Source organism: Centroberyx affinis, unplaced genomic scaffold, assembly GCF_046629955.1.
Source record: "Centroberyx affinis isolate AG114_WGS23_722 - 3 ecotype Tasmania unplaced genomic scaffold, CSIRO-AGI_Caff_v1 ptg002920l_1, whole genome shotgun sequence".
Classification (NCBI taxonomy): Eukaryota; Metazoa; Chordata; class Actinopteri; order Beryciformes; family Berycidae; genus Centroberyx; species Centroberyx affinis.
Window position 1 is genome coordinate 35840 of NW_027281042.1, and position 17980 is coordinate 53819.

Below are 17980 nucleotides of genomic sequence, written 5' to 3' on the forward strand. Positions count from 1 at the left end.
AAAATGCACGCCTATGAGTTCCATTGGTCAATAATTATTTTATAGGCCCTACAGTGAAAACACCTGAATGAGTTTGGCTTGATAAACATGTGATCAGCTCATCAGTCTGGTGGTTTATTAAAAAAAAAAACTTTGTTATGCGCTGCGCAGTGGCTTTGCCCCAGTAAATCTCTAAATGTCAGAGAGCATTATTTTACACGATTTATTAATGTATCGACAAGTTGATCAGAATGATAGGCATGACTACCTGTGGAACGTCAGTGTGAAGTAGCAAAAAGTTGATATTTGGGGATAACGTCCAATTCGAGCTCTATTAAAGTCAAGTCTCTGGAGATATGGAAATGCATTTTTTAATGTTACATTTTATTGTTGCAAATTAATAATTATGCTAAATAAATTCTCATGCGCCACCCATGGCTTATAATTCTACCCGGAAGCATGGTAGTGTAGGAATTTCCGGTTACGTCAGCGCGTCAGGACTCCATTAGGGTTGCAGCTGTTTTGAGAGAAACAACAACAAAAACGGGGCAACTGACAGAGCGTCCACAGTGTCAGTTCGTTCTTAGCCAGACAACGAGGTCTCAATTCTGGGAGCTGAAACTTCCTTTCCCACCCGGAGCTTCGCCGGCTTCTAACCACGGCCGCTCTCGGTGAGGAAACTCTGGCCTCCGCTTCCTCCTCCTCCGACTCGGACACCGGCGGAGCGTCGCCGCCCCCGCGGAAGAAACACCGAGCCTCGGCGGCGGAGGGAGCAGGAGAGCCCGGGGCTTCAACAGTTGTAACGGGCCTTACCGGAATTGTTCTAGGACTTGCTGCTTCTTCTCCACACTCTCAAGCCACCTCTGCCATTCACTTTAACCGAAGTGTTGTCAGCAATCTCAGCAACAACATGCAGGCAAACGGGGCAGGACAGGGACAGGAATCTTCAGAGCTTTCCTGCCTAAACAGCGCACAAAACGGGGAGTCATCTTCGGCTGGCGGAACCCACTCCAACGGGCTTCTGTCCAGCACAAACAACGGGAATAGTGTCGGTACCAGTAACGGGGCTTCAACCGGACCTGGTTCTGGGACTTCGGCCGTGTCCACAGCTTCAGGCTCTGAGGTTGGCTCATTGAAAAAGAAGAAACGTCTTTCGCAGGCGGAGGAAGATGTCATCCGATTAATAGGACAACATCTCCATGGACTTGGGCTAAAGTAAGTTTACTCGATGTGTCAGTCGAGGGAAAAGCTCCAAAAACATATAAGCATGTGAAATATAATCTGAATTATGGCTGTTTTGTGTGAAACTGCGAAATTGCAGTTGATGAAAGCGCTATTACTGCGTTTGACAGACACAAACATGGGGGGATGGGGTGGTTAGCCTGTGAGCTCGGCAGTTGGAAGAAGAAGGGGTCCATCTTGCACAATAACACTGCTAGCTTGATGGCTAACACCACTAGCCTGCGCTGAAGTGTTGTATTCTGACATTAAACCTCCTCATAAAAACAAAGCACAGTCCACCATTTGAGTGCTTACACATCCATCGTGGTCTGAAACAAGTTTTATTGGCCAACAGCGGGATAATGTGTTAATTATAGATTTTTACACGGAATGAAGGCGCATTACATCATCTAGTAATCCAGAGAAAACAAGATTCGTAACGACTTATATGGTTTATAAAGCACATAAATCAGTATGTCATGTGAACAGATGGATACGATTTAACTCGTTTATACAAGTGCACACGCTTGATTAGCGAGATTGTTGTCCACATTTTTTACATTTCAGAGGATATTGCGCAAAAAATGCGGAGGTAATAACAATATGCGGGTTGACAGGGTCGATTTCGTCCTGATGGTGGTTTTCTACATTTTCCAGCTCGAGTGCCTCGGCTAAAATAACGTCGTTTGTGAGACAGTGTCGGGGGAGCATAAATAGCTCGCCCACATTTTAATAACGAGCATGGTTATGAAAACTGTCCTGGTTATTTTAGTATGCTGAGTGCACCCGTTGCACGTTTTAAGCTGACATTTCCAAGAACCCCTTTATCCATCAAATAAACACCATTTCAGTTCTGTCTCAGGGACGTGATAACTTTGTTTTCCGACGTTTGTGTCCTCTTTTTTTTCTCTGTCACTATCAGTGTATGTCAGAGTAATATCAACACTGTCAGTCACAAACAATGACGTTCAAATTTAGGACATGTATTTATTGAGACATGGCAGTCGATATTGTGGGCGACAGTTGGTCCTGAATTGAACAGAATGGGTTTCATGGCGGCTGAGGAATGCGCGTCCTACCAGCTGTTTTAGATGGAAACGTTGGGTTTGAATCTAATTATAGCATAGCGGGTTCTGCATGAAATGTATTCCTAGCCCTCTGCTTTAACAGTCACCGTGGTATCCGTATAATGCACTGATCGACAGTTAGACCTCCACTGCTCTCTGGTACCCAGCTGAGGAAGTGTAGCTGCCATTACACGGCACTGTAAAAGACAGCCTACATCGCTATGTTTACAAAGAGGGGGAGAATACATGGCATTGCCTGGTATCGAACAGACGCCCCCACGTTTCAGCTATGGAAATGCAAGTGAAAACGTTGTAGCACCCAGCAGGGTGACGCTGAAAACAGAGCTGCTGCGCCACTCCATTGATACCTGAGGATGATGTCATTATGCTGGAGGTGTCAGCACCCCCTTCCGCCTCCCCCACTTTCATTTCATTATCACAGACACCTCAGCAGACCCTTTTTTGTGGGGGTGGTTAAGGTTTATGGTTGACAGGTTGATGACAACTGCAGTGGAAGCTTAACCCATGTTAGCCATCCCCCGCTGTTCAAGAATGCTCTGGTGACACAACTGTTCTGGGCTGGCTTTCCCCAGACAATCTTGGCAAAAAAATGTCTTTGTTCCATTGTAAGCTAATGAGGCTAATATTATCCTAGTGCTAAAATGCTTCTGTGAAACCAGGTGCGGATCTCCCATGCTCTTCCATTTGCTGTCCTTCTAAACGTGGCATTAATGTACATGGTCAAGTGCCATAGACTGATAGAGGATCCAGAGAGTCTGAGGAATCTGCCCAGATAACACCACTTAATGTAATAGTGTGATCGTTTATTTAGTATAATGCTGATTGGGCTTGCATTTGCTTGGTATTTATCTGGCTCTAATTGGTACTTTTTGTTATAGCTGTGATGTCATCATTGTACTTAATGCTTATAAGGTCATTGTTAAGCTTTCATCATCTTTCAACACTTGAGTAATCTTCTTCTCCTCTCTCTCTCTCTCTCTCTCTCTCTCTCTCTCTCTCTCTCTCTCTCTCTCTCTCTCTCTCTCTCTCTCTCTCTCTCTCTCTCTCTCTCTGCAGTCAGACAGTGGACCTGCTGATGCAGGAATCAGGCTGCAGACTGGAACACCCCTCAGCCACCAAGTTCCGCAACCACGTCATGGAGGGGGAGTGGGACAAGGTTGGTCTCAGGTTACCATGGTTACATGACAGCAAGCGTCTTGATAGATATGGGATTGGTATCCATTCCATGTTTCTAGCCATGTTCCCTAGTTCTTTGGCTGTAATATAAAGAGCTTGTTTGTTTGGTCAAGAAAGTAACAGAAATAAATCTTTTCAGATCAATCTCAAGTGTCAGCTCATATAACTCAATGCAAATATGGTTAAAATGGGGCTTCTGGTTAAACAACAGGTTGAAGGCAAGCTGCTACATGGGGGCTAAAAGTATACAGATTATTATAGTTGCATATTGTATAAAGCTGATACACATTCCTGCAACTGGTAGCTGTGTTTGACATTTAAGTACTTTCTCGACCAACAGGTCTTACAGTGATATTTGACTTTGGTAGAACACTGACACAGTTTTGGTACACCTAGCTCTATAGGATTTAGTATATGAATGGTCATCCACAAATTTGCCACTCTTGGAGACCTGTGGTCAGCACTGCTTACTAGCTTTCGGTTTGAAGACTTACTAACACATCTAGAAACAAAGGAAATCAGACCCAGGTTTTTTTTTTTCATTCGGTGGCCTGGGTCATACTTTACAAGAAGATATTTTGTCTGCTTGCAATTATTAATATTGAGAGCTGGGGGAAAAGCCTGACTTTTGGTGGTGAGAAGCTGATGTATGGTTGGTGAACTGCTCCTGAACTTCTAAGGAGGAGTGTGTGCTAAAAAGTGAAACTGCTCCATCAAAGTAAAACATCACTTCAGAGGCAAGAATGAATCACATTATGAGGCCTTTATGGGATCTCGGTTATGCCTACCAGGAAGTCTAGCAAATGATTTTCAGTCATGTTTGAAATGGAGCTACAAGGCACAGCTGTCATCATGTGCCTATTATATTATTAGATTATGATGTTTGCCTATGAAAGACGCCCCAAAGCACAGTAAAGCATTATTACAAGATTGTAGGGGCTTCATTAAGCCCAGTAAAGTGGAATTTGAAAACATGAGGTTTATAGTAGCACATTGTTAGGGGTTGTTTGTGTAATTGGCTTATAAAATGACCACTCCCGGCTGTACTACACTGTTCTAGCTGCAAAATAATTGTCATTCCAACATTCTGGAGCTGAGGCTTGTAAAAGTGCACATCATATTAAAAATGGCCTCATACATTTTCTGGAATCATGAGCCCTCATCAGAACCGCTTGGTGGGAAATTAACACCAGCCATGAGCTAAGTGCTGGTAAATCCTGGATGTTGCGGGTAACTTTGTCTTCTCGACCAGCCGTTTCAGCAGGTAACCAGCCATCATTTGGAGGTTCTTTACAATTCCAAAAGTCTAGTTCAGTGGTAAAATAGTGAAAGTGGCAGGTGAATTTTGGAGCTTATGAGCCACTGGGGCCTTTAGACAGAAAACCCATTTTTCAGCCCAGCAGAACTATAACCACAGCATATCGACATCAGTCTCATTGTTATAGTCTCAACTAACTCATCTTGAGCGAGAAAGTGACCTAAAGATCTGTTATATTGCTGATGTGTTGTGATTAGTCCTTTTTTTCCTGTGCATGCATGGAAAGTGCTGAGCTAACCATTTCTCCCTCTGTCTCTCCCCTCCCTCACCCTCTCTTTGTTTTGGTCCAGGCTGAGAATGATCTCAACGAGCTGAGAGCACTGATGCATTCTCCCAATGCTATTGTGGTAAGCTCTCTCCGCCCAAACCTGAACTGAGCTGAATGACAGCCAAACAGTGAGGAGGCACACCAGGAGGTTCTAGAATGGTGCCGTTAGAATGCAGGCTGTAGGTTCTAGTTCTAGAAAACGTCCCATGCTTTACAGCTGGGATGGGTGTCTACGCTGAAAGCTAAAGTGTCCTGGGTTAGGCCTCGGAAATTGTAGTGGCCAGAATGGATACCTTGTTGGCTTTATGAGGGGATGCATGTACAGTTCAATGTTTTTAAGCAAATGGCCGCTGTATGATGTTGCTTGCATCATGTTTTTTCGCACCGCCATACCTTTATGGCTTGGATGTTCTTTTGGCTGATCCTTAGATTGATCACTTTAGAAACTGGAAGTAATAGACTCAAAATAAGCCCATTGTTTTTGCTTTATCCTAATGTAGCATATATAGAGCAAACAAAATTTGTAAGTAACTGTACAGTTACATTAAATTTTGGGGAGCAAAGCCCTGTCTGAAGTCAAGGACATATTTTCCATACAGCTGTTCCTGTGAGATTATTGTCTGATAAGAGGGATATCCCTCCCAAAGGGCCTGGCATGTGCAGATGTCATCTAAAGAACACTCCCTAGTACTGCAGCTTGGCTAAACCATGCTAATTAGCCCCAGCTAGCTCGCTCATTAGCAGACAAGATGGGCTCCAAAAAATGGTCCCCTGTGTTTCAGTGAAGTGCCTGCAGCTATTGTGTTGATACACTGACTAGCTGTGAATACAGGTTTGGTTATTGAGAGACAGGTTGTGGCTGTTGGTTTTCTTGGAGCTCTGAAAACTGGGGAGCCATTTTGGGTCTTGAGTGATAGCAGGTTAGTGTTGTCATTGTCAACACCATTTTCACTGCAGTTGTAGTAGGCAATGACTAACACTACAGGCCTAGTTATTTAGGAGATGTGCGATGGTGTGTTTTTGTGCTCTGTGTATTTGTATGATTCTTGTGGGTGGGCGTTTTCTTGCATTTGTGTGTATTGACTGTACCCATCGTCAGGGCTGTGGCTCATACTGCATACTAGAGATAAGACAGAGTCCCTTTTAACACCACAAATGTCAGCACTGACCAGCAGCAGTGACTGGTTAATACTCTTCTCATTGGTCTTCAGTATGATGAAGGAAGTGGCCTGTTAGTGTTGACACTACCAGATCTGTTGGCTCCATCTATAAATATGTTCTGATAATGAGAACGGTGTACATGCGGCCTTGCACATTGTCACATTTTTGTGTACTGTACATACAGTACCACCATCTGGATTTTTAATAAGGTGAACTGCTAGTAATGCACATACTGTGTACTATACAAATCTGCACGTTCTGCACATATGCTGTCTACATCTGTGAAATGAATATTTTTGATAAGGTGAATAATAACACACGCAATTTACAATGTACATTTGCACCCTAGACATTTTCTGTATATATGTATGGCCTTCTGTATTCTATTTGAGACTGGTATATTTGAGTTTGTGTGCTTCTGTGGTCTTACCTTTTTGAACTTGTTGTTCGTCATTCCTTTTCTTTTGTCCTCTCCTTATTTCCCACACCCTCACTTCATCCTAACTATTCCTTCTGTTTCTCCTATTTCTTTCCTTCTGTCTTGCATTTTCTCTTTTTTCCTTTAATATTTTTTTTTCTCTTTCTCTCTCTGTCTTTTTCTCTCCTGTCATCCATAGCGTATGAAGTTCCTGCTGCTGCAGCAGAAGTACCTAGAGTATCTGGAGGATGGCAAAGTCCTGGAGGCGCTGCAGGTTCTCCGGGGAGAGCTGACGCCGCTCAAGTACAACACAGACCGCATCCACGTACTCAGCGGGTACGGTCACATGCCTAATATTTCATTTGTCAATCATCTGTATCTACACAAATGCACACATAAAAACAGCCAACATCTCACCGCTGTCTCATCTAGCTTACAGATATCTGTCTCATTATCATATATCACTCAGTAAAAGCATCTAATATTTTTTTCAATACATACTGGTATCAGTTCATCAGTTTAATTATCATATATCAACTATGAAGATATTATTGTAGCAAAACACCTGACAACTTGCATGTTGGAGTTTACACACAGAACATATTCACACCATCACCATTTGTGATGCACAAGACGGCATCTGAGAGGTGGCAAGGGCAGATTTGAGAAGTTGTAATCATGGAGTGCTTGTACTCGAAAAATATATTCAACAAAAAACTAATTTGAGCAAATATCATATTACAAGTTTGCAGCTTTGTAGATCTTTTCTGTGAATTCAAATTTAGAACACAGGTGTCAATATTTTCTGTGAGTGTAAATTCCAACATTCAAATTCTGTTTTGCTACAATGATACCCAAATAATCATCTCCTAATGACACTCACCCTGGTGTCATCTTCCATTTCAGGCATTGACCTGTTGATACCACCAAAGCAAGAGTCATTGATGTATTTTTCAGTTGGTCACTTAGATCAGGGGTGGGCCACCATTACTTGGTGTTACCATGCACTTTTTCCTTGAAAAAGCTGGGTAGATCTACCTAAGCAAGCGGATTCAGGGAAAGCCTAAGGACTATTCATAATCAGAATTATACAAGTATGGATTAATTCACTCACTTCATATTGATATTAAATATATTTTTGCAACTTGAGAAGACAAATGTTACATTAATATGATTCAAAAGTCATTCAAATAGCTAGTGACAGTATTTTCACCTGATTTTGTTACCATCTGCTGAGTGTATCAATATGGTTGTTTGTTTTCACAATGTCCTAAAAATCAAATGATCTAGATGACTTGGATCAGTAGACTTTGATGATCTGTAGCCTGTTATTAATTAGGTGCTCCTCTGTAGTGTATTCTCTTTTCAATTTGTTCTGCTGATATACTGTATGTGTATCTTTCACTAGCTATGGGATCATCTAACCAATGATCTAATCAATGCACAGTCCCTATGCTCTTAGCAAAAAAGCCAACATATTACTCAAATCTATTATCTAATCAATTAATGGGAAGTGATCAGCCAACACTACCTACTAGTCTATCTGTCTTATCAGGCTATCACTCCATTGACAGAATTGTCTATTGATCTGTTGTCTGTCTTTGGTCAATCAATCAGCTATATCTATCCAAATGTGTCCTTGACTCTTGTACTGTCAACAAAACCCATTACTCAAACAGCAGAGACCTGTATTTCAGTTGGTCATTCTATCGTCTAGAGTAGTGTTTTTAATCTGTCTGTAATTTGACTTAAATACTGCATGTTTCTAGCTTTGGTAGACATTTGTTCCTCCATGCAAATCTAGAGTAAGCTATGCAGCATCATAGAAAAAGTATGTAATGTTTTGTTTTACAGGGAATCTTCACCATCATATTGACATTACTGTTGTAATTAATTCTCTCCACAAGAATGACCACAATCGAAATTGTGTGATGTAGAGACTTGCATTTTCCTGCTCCTGCTTACCTCTTACGTTTATATCAACATGTATTACTGTATTTTCTTATTGTGATCAACTTACTGTGTATATTATGTTATGGTTTTCCCAAATGTATCTTAGTGCAATCAATGATATGTTCCATTTTAAATCAATTAGAAAAATTATATTGTACTCTTGACATACTTTTAGATACCCCAGCCAAGATCCCCTCAGAGTTGCTGTTTTGCCGGAGCTGTGTGGTTGTGTCTTCCTGCAGGTACCTGATGTGTAGCCATGCTGAGGATCTGAGAGCCAAGGCAGAGTGGGAGGGCAAAGGCACAGCCTCACGCTGCCGACTGCTGGATAAATTACAGAGTGAGGACACATGAGCACACTGACTCATTAGAGCACATATTGCCTGACTTCAGCTGATTAAGCTAACACGCACACATTAAATACTTGGTGCACAAGGTAAATCTCATCTCTTTTTCCTCTCCCCACAGCGTACCTGCCTCCTTCTGTGATGCTGCCCCCGCGGCGGCTGCAGACCCTGCTGCGGCAAGCAGTGGAGCTGCAGAGGGACCGCTGCCTCTACCATAACACCAAGCTGGACAGTAGCCTGGACTCTGTCTCCCTGCTCCTCGATCATGTCTGCAGCCGGTCAGTACCACACAGCTAGCATGCTGCTTTTACAGTCAAGACTTCAACGCTAGATTAGCATACCGCCACATCGGATATGGATGTGATCAGTTAGCCTCCTGTCATAACACTATAACGCTGAGGCGCATGCACTGAACGCGGTTCAGTAGGTCAATGTTTCCTAACCCAGTCCTCAAGTGCTCCCTGTCCTATAGGTTTTTGTTCCAGCTCTACTCTTGCACACCTGATCCAATTAAGGGCTACACACTTTCGTGCTAGCCCTGTGCAGTTAGATCTGTTTCTGCTGCTCAACCAATCCGCATTAAGCCCTTAATTGGATCAGGTGTGCAAGAGTAAAGATGGAACAAAAACCTACAGGACAGGGGCACTTGAGAACTGGGTTGGGAAACACTGGCTTAGGTAAATGCCAAATGTTGTCTGTTGCAAATTTTCTCTATGCTTCCCATCTTGCTATTTTATAAGTTTTAACCTTTTGAGTTTTCTCCCTCTCCTCTCTTTTCCTTGAAATGTCTTTTTGAATTTATTTGGATTCCAGCAAGTTAATGAGATACAGACAATAATAACAAGATGTACCACCGCTGACTTGCACAATAAAATTTTTAACCTTTGACCTTTCCCCCTGCCACAGGAAACAATTTCCCTGTTACACCCAGCAGATCTTGACGGAACACTGTAACGAGGTGTGGTTCTGCAAATTCTCCAATGATGGCACCAAACTGGCCACTGGCTCCAAAGACACAACCGTCATAATTTGGCAAGTGGACCCGGTGAGTGTGAGAGATGCATATACAAACGAGCACTCCCTCTTGTTTACAATTTATTCCAAATAAATTGCTTTACAGGCATGTTCTGGTGAATCCCTGTTAAGTGTCCTACACGTACCTTTGGGGATAGATCTATATTTGCATTTTTCATATTTATCTTTCACTCATATACTTTCTTTGAGTGTGTGTGTGTGTGTGTGTACATGTGATTGCCCTTATGTGCATATCTGTTTATGCATACATATATGTGTGTGTGTGTAGGAAAGCCACCAGCTGAAGCTGCTGCGGACCCTGGAGGGTCATGCCTACGGAGTCTCCTACTTAGCCTGGAGCCCCGATGACACCTACCTGATCGCCTGCGGACCTGACGACTGCTCCGAGCTCTGGCTCTGGAATGTCCAGGTAACACACACACAAACACACACACACACACAGGTTATCTATTTTCAGACCCCACTGTATCCTAGTTTTACATAATCTTAATTTTATTATATCTTTTCAGTTACAGTGTTCGTATATGCCAGCCCCTGTTTTCCCTGTGTATCACTCTGTACATGGTAGTGTGCACTGGCCAGATAGAGAAGCATAGGATGTGGCCAAGAGCTGTTTCAGTAAACAAGTGGCTGCTTGAAAGAAAACAGGCGAGAATTTGTATGCCTTGAGCCTCCCATAGATTTTCTGTAGGCTGTGTACTCAATGACCTCTCCTCCTGTCTCACCCCTCCCCCTTCCCTCCTGGCTCACCCTCCCCTTTCCCCTCCCCTTCTCTGTCATTTACCCCTCCCCCTCTCTTACTTCATTTTTCTTCTCGCTTGTCTCCTCTTCCCCCATCTCTCTCCTCTTCTTCTTTTCTCCCACCGTCTCTGCCTATCCCCTGGCCGACCAGACGGGGGAGCTGCGGACTAAAATGTCCCAGTCCCACGAGGACAGTCTGACCAGCGTGGCCTGGAACCCCGATGGCAAGCGCTTCGTGACTGGGGGACAGAGGGGACAGTTCTACCAGTGTGTAAGTGGATGTACAGTAGTGTTTATATGTGAAGTGTTTCTACTAGTAAGTGCCTCCAATATGTCTTTGTCCTTTTTGTGTGTCTCTGTCAGTATTATGCACCACTTCTTTGTTCAATCAGTGCTGAATGGTGTGTGTTCAAGGTGGAGGAGGGCAAGGAGGGGGGGTGGGTGTGGTGTTGTGGATAAGAAAGGTGAAGATGTGTGAGTCATGGTATATGTAGAAGAGCTGTTAAACCTCCAGTGATGTTGTTGTGACTTAAGCAGACAGCTTATAGGCTAGATAACTGGATCCTCCCATGTATTGATTTGCCAGCCATGAACCTGCTGAACCCAAAAGGATGTGTTGTTTACCATACCTCACTGTCAGGATGGTGTGTGTGTGTGCTGTGCATGCACATGTCTCTGTGTCCTTGACTGTGTACATTTGTATGCAATAAAGCGTGCTGCTAGGAATGGAAATTTTTACTTACTTCATGGATATTTAAACAAGGGCTGAAACCACTGAAGTGGCTTGCATAAAAGTAGAAATGCCAAAACATACAGCTGTCTTAGGTGTTATTACAACTCTAATGTGATCTCTATCTGCTTTTCTATCATGTCTGAATGAATGTTATCCTTTTTTGTTTTTTAGATTTGTCCTTACAATACTGTAGAGTCACTTTTTGCCACAGCTGGAATCATTTATGATTCTGCTGCTATGCCTTCTGATGATACTTTGAGTACAAACCGGACATTTCTGAAATGCAGACATGTATGCCCGTTAGCCTTGTATCAAATCAGAGAAAGGTGAGGGAGGTAAAATTATGCAGAATAGCTGAAAACTAGGGGTGTTGATAGGTAAATTCATAAATTTTTTGGACTTCTGTCCTCCCCAACTTCTGTTCTATTTGTTTAAATGTCTGATCGCTCCAGTGTGTTTGTTTCTGAGCAGAGAGAGAGAGATGCTATGCTATAACAGCTTGAGAGAAATTGCCATACCGTGCTCTGTACATGTTGTCAATCACCTGTCAAGAACGAGAGATCAGAGATCTCTAGTGAGCCCAGGACCTCATCCTCTGTCTGTGTTGTCAGGATCTGGACGGTAACTTGTTGGACTCCTGGGAGGGCGTGAGAGTGCAGTGCCTGTGGTGCCTGAGCGATGGCAGGACAGTGCTGGCTTCAGACACCCACCAACGTATCCGGGGTTACAACTTCGAGGACCTTACGGACAGAAACATGTGCGTGTCAGCCCTCCTACCACCTGTGCCTGTCTTTTATCGTGTAGTGCACTGCAAGTGTTTTTTATAAAATATGCTTACATAAATAAAGGTTAATGATTGATTTAAAATGTTGAACATTCCAGCATTTTGCGTTTTAACGAGCCATAAATGTGTAGCTTTATGACTGTAGCTATCATATTGATGATACATAGGTGCCACGTCCTCAAGATACCATTTTCCATATAAAATGTCTTTGTATATTTGCATTATCAACTAGTTAATTAATAACGACATGCCTGACTGCTGGTATTTTGTTGTTTTCTTTTACAGAGTTCAGGAGGACCACCCTATCATGTCTTTCACTGTTTCAAAGAACGGAAGATTAGCTTTGTTAAATGTAGCAACTCAGGTGAGCCTTTTGACCATTCCAGATTTCCTCAGTGTTTGTGAGCAATATTAGTGTATTTGCCACATTGAAAAGTACCATATATTCAAAAAATGTCCCTTCACCCCCCCTGTAGGGAGTGCACCTGTGGGACCTGCAGGACCGGGTGCTGGTGAGGAAGTACCAAGGAGTGACCCAGGGCTTCTACACCATCCACTCCTGCTTTGGAGGACACAACGAAGACTTCATTGCCAGCGGCAGCGAAGGTACAGACAGAGAGCTTAGAGATGCAGTTTATAACCTTTGTAAAGAGGGTGAGTACAGGGTACATTATTAAAAATAATGATACCCTAATTGAGGCAGTAGCTCGTTTTAATACACCGTGGTAACCAGACTGCCTGTCCTCATTTATGCTCACAGTAGTTTCATCTCATTCCTGGAACATTCTGGGAGTTAGAGCCAACAGAAGGTCAGCCATTTTAGATCTTTTCTCAGTGTGGTGTAGTATCATGTGGTTTTATAGTGAAACATGGGTCATCTGTTTCTGACTGCATACTGCATAAGATCCGGGCAAAATGATATTGACTCCAGTGTATGGATTTAAAGGGAAGATCCACTCTACCACAGAATCAAACATATTATTCCTATGTCCTTCCTAGCTCATTTTACATTTTGTGAACTCATAGCTAGATGCAGGAGAACCAAGACAAATCCAAAAGATTCCCAGTAGGTAATGAATGGGAGACAGCACCCAGGGTGATTTCTTTTTTTTTTTTAAGCACATTTTCTGCTTTGTAAATGTTGCACTGTAATTAAATGAACCTTGTTTGGATGTAATAGCTCAAAAACTCCATCAAGTCTTAATGAAACATGATTAAAAAATTGATGGTGGGTTAACTATGAGTGTTGACTTAATGAAATCAGAATTCAGAAGTCAATTGTTCAATTCATCCATTTACTGGGTCAACTTTTGTCTCGAGGTAGATTTCTGCACCAAGAACAGGCTGGTCATAAATCTTGTGTTGGGAGCAATTGTTTATTTTCTGACTCGCTTGTTAAAAATTTGAACATCTTTCCCATCCACGTTCCTGCTCTAATCCAAAACACCCATCCATCCGCTCTCAACCATCTTTCCTCCCCTCCATCTCTCTTTACCTCTTTCCGTTCTGTTGCCCTCGTTCTTTCTCCACAGACCACAAGGTGTACATCTGGCACCGGCGCAGTGAGCTGCCCATTGCTGAGCTAACAGGCCACACACGCACCGTCAACTGTGTGAGCTGGAACCCGGCCATCCCAGGACTCATGGCTTCCGCCTCAGACGACGGTACAGTGCGTGTCTGGGGGCCCGCGCCCTTCCTCGACTCGCAAGAGGCGGACGTACTCAATGGTAACTATCCTAGTCACACTAGCAGCTATAGCAGTGGGAGATTGATGTGCTATTGTGAAATTTACGTTAGCATCTTTTTACGAGAGTACCAGCTAGTATCGTTAGCTCGGCAGTTTCAGCTATTTGCAATACTTTACAAACTGCGTGACCATAAGTCATAGAAACCTATTAAAACGTTTTGCAACCTGTTGATCTGTGCCACAGTGGACCCTCGTGCATTTGACCACATCTTTAGTTTTTCATTTGTGGTGTGAAATTTTTCTTTTGCTGGTTGAAACCTTTCCTGTTTCCTGAATTTATAAACACCAAAGCTTCTAATGCAGCTTTGTGTTAGCCATTTAACATGTTCAGTTTAGTGAGGTAGTACAGAGCTTCTTCCTAAAAATTTACTGTTGTATTATACCTGTAATTACAAGGTGTTACAGGCAGTCTATCTCCATATTTACTTAATCCCATTTTCCTCCTCAGAGAACTGCAGTAACATGGACAGTTGATGGTGACTGATGGAGCAGAAGACATCTTCTCTCTTTAACAACAAATCCAACAAACCCACAATGAAAACAAAATCCAAACGGGCAAACGAAACCTAACACCAACCTGAAGAAAAACAACAATGACAAATAAATGAAAGCCACCAAGACAAAACAGAAAACAAAAGTGAGAAAAAATTGTCTCCTGACTGACCTAGACAAAACTGTGGAGGTGACGATGGACAATTCAGGTCCTCGTCCAAAACCTGATCTTGACCCAGAGACCTGGAAAACCAGTCACCCCCCGGCGGGATACGACCCCTATCCACTGGTGAGCTGTGACGGCTGTTCTCCTCCTCCGACCGGCCCGTCTTCCCCCATCTCGCTGCATGGCCACAGCCGTGCCAGGGCCTCCCAAAGTTTCCCGGGAAACACACCTCCACCTTGGGCTTGGAGCCCCAAGTCAAGCCCCCCGCGATCCCTCCAGACAGACACTGCAGACCAGCCGTCTACTCATTGGACTAAGTCTGTCTGCCTGTTTGTCCATCACGTACCTGTATATGTGTCCCTGGAGACGGGTGGGGTGTTGTTGGGGGAGGATGGTGCATAGGGGGATATAGCAACTCTTCTGTATGTATGTTTTTCTTCTTCCTCTCTCTTGCTATATTCTTCGCACTCGAGTCGTTGGAGAAAGGCTGAAAATCCACCGTAAAACACTGACCGACCAACTGACAGAGAACACAAAAAAAAGGCTATGCTAAATGTTTGAATTTTTTTATGATAGTCATAGCATTATTCTCATTTAAGAGGTGAATCTTAGATCGAGTAGTGCCCATGGAAAGCTTTAGTGTGAAGGATCCACTTTCTGTTTCTCTAAATTAGGAAAAAAAAACTTTTTATCCCTTAATTTAACTTCTAACAAGGACAGTCGCTGTGTTCCTAACTGACAGCCCCCAACCCCTCTGTTGAGCTAGCTACCGCACAATTCCATTGCATCTGCCTAAGAGGAGAAGGACAGAGGGATTCATAGGTCACATGTCAACAGTGAGGGGTCAGTCGTTTTTGGTGAGGTGGGGTTTCCACTGCAGGGCCATATACTATGATCACTCTCAAAGGACATGCTTTCAGATGTAAAGGAGTATAAAGTGCAGCTTACATTGCACACTGATGACTGCTGTCCCTCCTCTGTGTGTGTGTATGTGTGTATGTGTGTGTGTGTGTGTGTGTGTGTGTGTGCGTGCGTGTGAGATTCTGTATGCATACACTTGTGTGGGTGATGATGTGTGTGTGTGTGTGTCATTATGCATGCACACATTTGTGTGTGAGTTGACGTTTGTGGGTGCGGGTTTATTTGCGCGCGTGTTTTGTATGTGTGTGTTCTATTCACACCAGCAGAAGATTCTTGCTCCCCCCCATGCCCCCCGATCCCACAGTGAAACTGTAAAGAGGATTTTAAACCCATTCTAAGTTATCCAAAGCCCCATAGCGACCTCTATCTGTGGAACAAAGAATACTTGAGAGCCATTTTGTAAAAAAAAAAAAAACATTTTTTTTTAATCTGGGGCTTTAATTTTACATTTGAATTTGTTTTTTTTTTTTATATTTCTCCTTACCGCATGGCATTCAAATGGCACTGAGTTATTGGCATTGAATAATTTTTGTGGGGGGGAAAGGAAATTTAAAAAAGCAAATTGAGTGGCGCACGTTTCAAAAAGCTGTAAACTGTTGTGTCATGAGCAAAGGGTCATTTCATATGAGAAATTAATGATTGTAATTATTGGAGGAGGGTTTAGCACGTCCCTAGAGGGAAGAGGCACCAATAACCAGAACTACACTCTGAGCCCACAGTGTTAGGGACTGTTTTTGCAATCCTCAAACACACACAAACTGCCTTCCTCTTCATACACTTGCACACACACCCTCAGTATGTATGACATCCCCCACTGCACTTTGAGTGGTGTTTTTGCTCTCTTGCACCTACTACAATGGCCTGATTCCATTAGGTTCTCATAGCCATCTAGACCTTATGGTTGCCACCTTTGCCACTCTTGACGGCTCGAAAGGTTGTATTGGCAAAGACTTAAACCTAAGAGGAGTTCCCTAAAGGAATTGAGCCCTCACTATGCCTCCATGCACCCCTACGCAGTGACTGAGTATCTTGTACACGATACGTCATGAAACTCAACCTCACGCATACAAGGCATAGCAGCCTCGTCTTGAGGGTACCACTCTTGGAGCTTAGAGAGATTTCTGCACAACACCCCCTTGCTCTCCAGCCAAGTTGTTCAGTGGTCAGTGCACCATTCAAAGCTTTCTTCCTCCCTTTTTCAGGGTATGTAATGACTATTTGCTACAGACTGATAAAAATGTTTAAAAACGATGCTTTTCTGTCTGTTTTTATTGAACTTTTTGTTACTTAAATTTTTTGTTCACATTATATCATTTTTGGTTGACCTCTATCCCTGTATGATCATATTAAAATATAACCAGACATTTGGAGTCCTCATTTTATTTTAATCTTTATAATCCCTCTTCTCATTTGTTTTTCTGTTTTGTTTCTTTTTTGTTTTTTCAGTTGAGTTTTCAATATATCTACCACTACTATTACAAGTGAATATGCACAGTAACACCCATGCCAATATGAGTGAGATGAGTCTTTGGGAAGTGTGTTACCTACAATCAATCAGGTTTGAACTATCCACCCCTCGCCTTTAAAGAGAGTTACCTTCATGTGAAAATCTACTTATCGCATGTCTGTGTAATTGACCGAAATCTCTCTTTTGATGTGCCATTGCTGATTGGCAGTTGCCAGTTCTCTACCCCTTATCAAAACCAAAAACACTTGAGGCACACAGTGGTGTTTTCTGTAGGTGTTGTGTGTGTGTCATGGTCTGATATTCACACTCGGGAATCCTCTATTTCAACTCCTGGACCGTAGAATGGACTTAAACCTCCTCTTCCACACCCTACATCATGTCAGAAGACTTGAGGCAAATCATAAACGCAAAGAACCCAAAAAAGCTTTTCAGTAAAGCTTCTCATTCACCTGCTGGTGGCATATGCTATGTCTGTATGCAATTTGGTGTCTACTCTGTTCTTTTGTCTTGAGTTTACCAAGGGAGTTGTTTCTGATTTAACAATATGTCTTATTTCTCTCTCAGAGGTGATGGTGGTGGTGGGGCGGGACGGGGTGGGGGAGTACTAAGGGCTTACTGTAGCATCTCTAAGAGTTCCTCGGGCTGGGGCGGGTAGGGGTGATGTGTGGGTTTGCGTTTAATGTGTTATTTACAAAAGTGATTGTACTGTTTTGTATCGTTGTGTAGGAGAAGTGTTATGTATGCATATTTTCAATAAAGCATTCAGGGTTTTGAAAAAAAAAAAAATTATCTATGGCCCATGGAAGTTTCAAGGGGCAGGAGACTATGGAGGCCCCTATAGCCAGATCTGGGATCAGCTTACCCACCTCTCCCACCCCTAATCATAGAGAGGGGGGCAGAGCCAGACTGACCCTGCATCAATGCTTTGGGCAGAGCATGTCTCAAGGGGACTTTGTTGGAAAGC

General features: G+C 43.0%; 1 protein-coding gene across 1 annotated transcript; it reads left to right on the top strand.

The window, feature by feature from the left end:
* The first annotated feature begins 472 nt into the window (after positions 1-472).
* LOC139658514 (WD repeat-containing protein 26) lies at positions 473-17559 on the top strand. Its single transcript, XM_071536633.1, has 14 exons — positions 473-1194; positions 3345-3444; positions 5073-5129; positions 6829-6965; positions 8825-8922; positions 9051-9207; positions 9836-9974; positions 10233-10373; positions 10857-10976; positions 12050-12195; positions 12508-12586; positions 12699-12828; positions 13755-13949; positions 14418-17559. The coding sequence occupies exons 1-14, from the start codon at positions 890-892 to the stop codon at positions 14441-14443; spliced, it is 1830 nt and encodes a 609-aa protein (XP_071392734.1). The 5' UTR covers positions 473-889; the 3' UTR covers positions 14444-17559.
* Positions 17560-17980: the final 421 nt, after the last annotated feature.

Coding starts and splice junctions, on each gene's coding strand:
- LOC139658514 (XM_071536633.1), top strand. CDS start 890: ATGCAGGCAAACGGGGCAGGACAGGGACAGGAATCTTCAGAGCTTTCC. Junction 12,196..12,507: donor GACCTTACGGACAGAAACAT/GTGCGTGTCAGC, acceptor TTTCTTTTACAG/AGTTCAGGAGGACCACCCTA. Junction 13,950..14,417: donor AGAGGCGGACGTACTCAATG/GTAACTATCCTA, acceptor TTTCCTCCTCAG/AGAACTGCAGTAACATGGAC.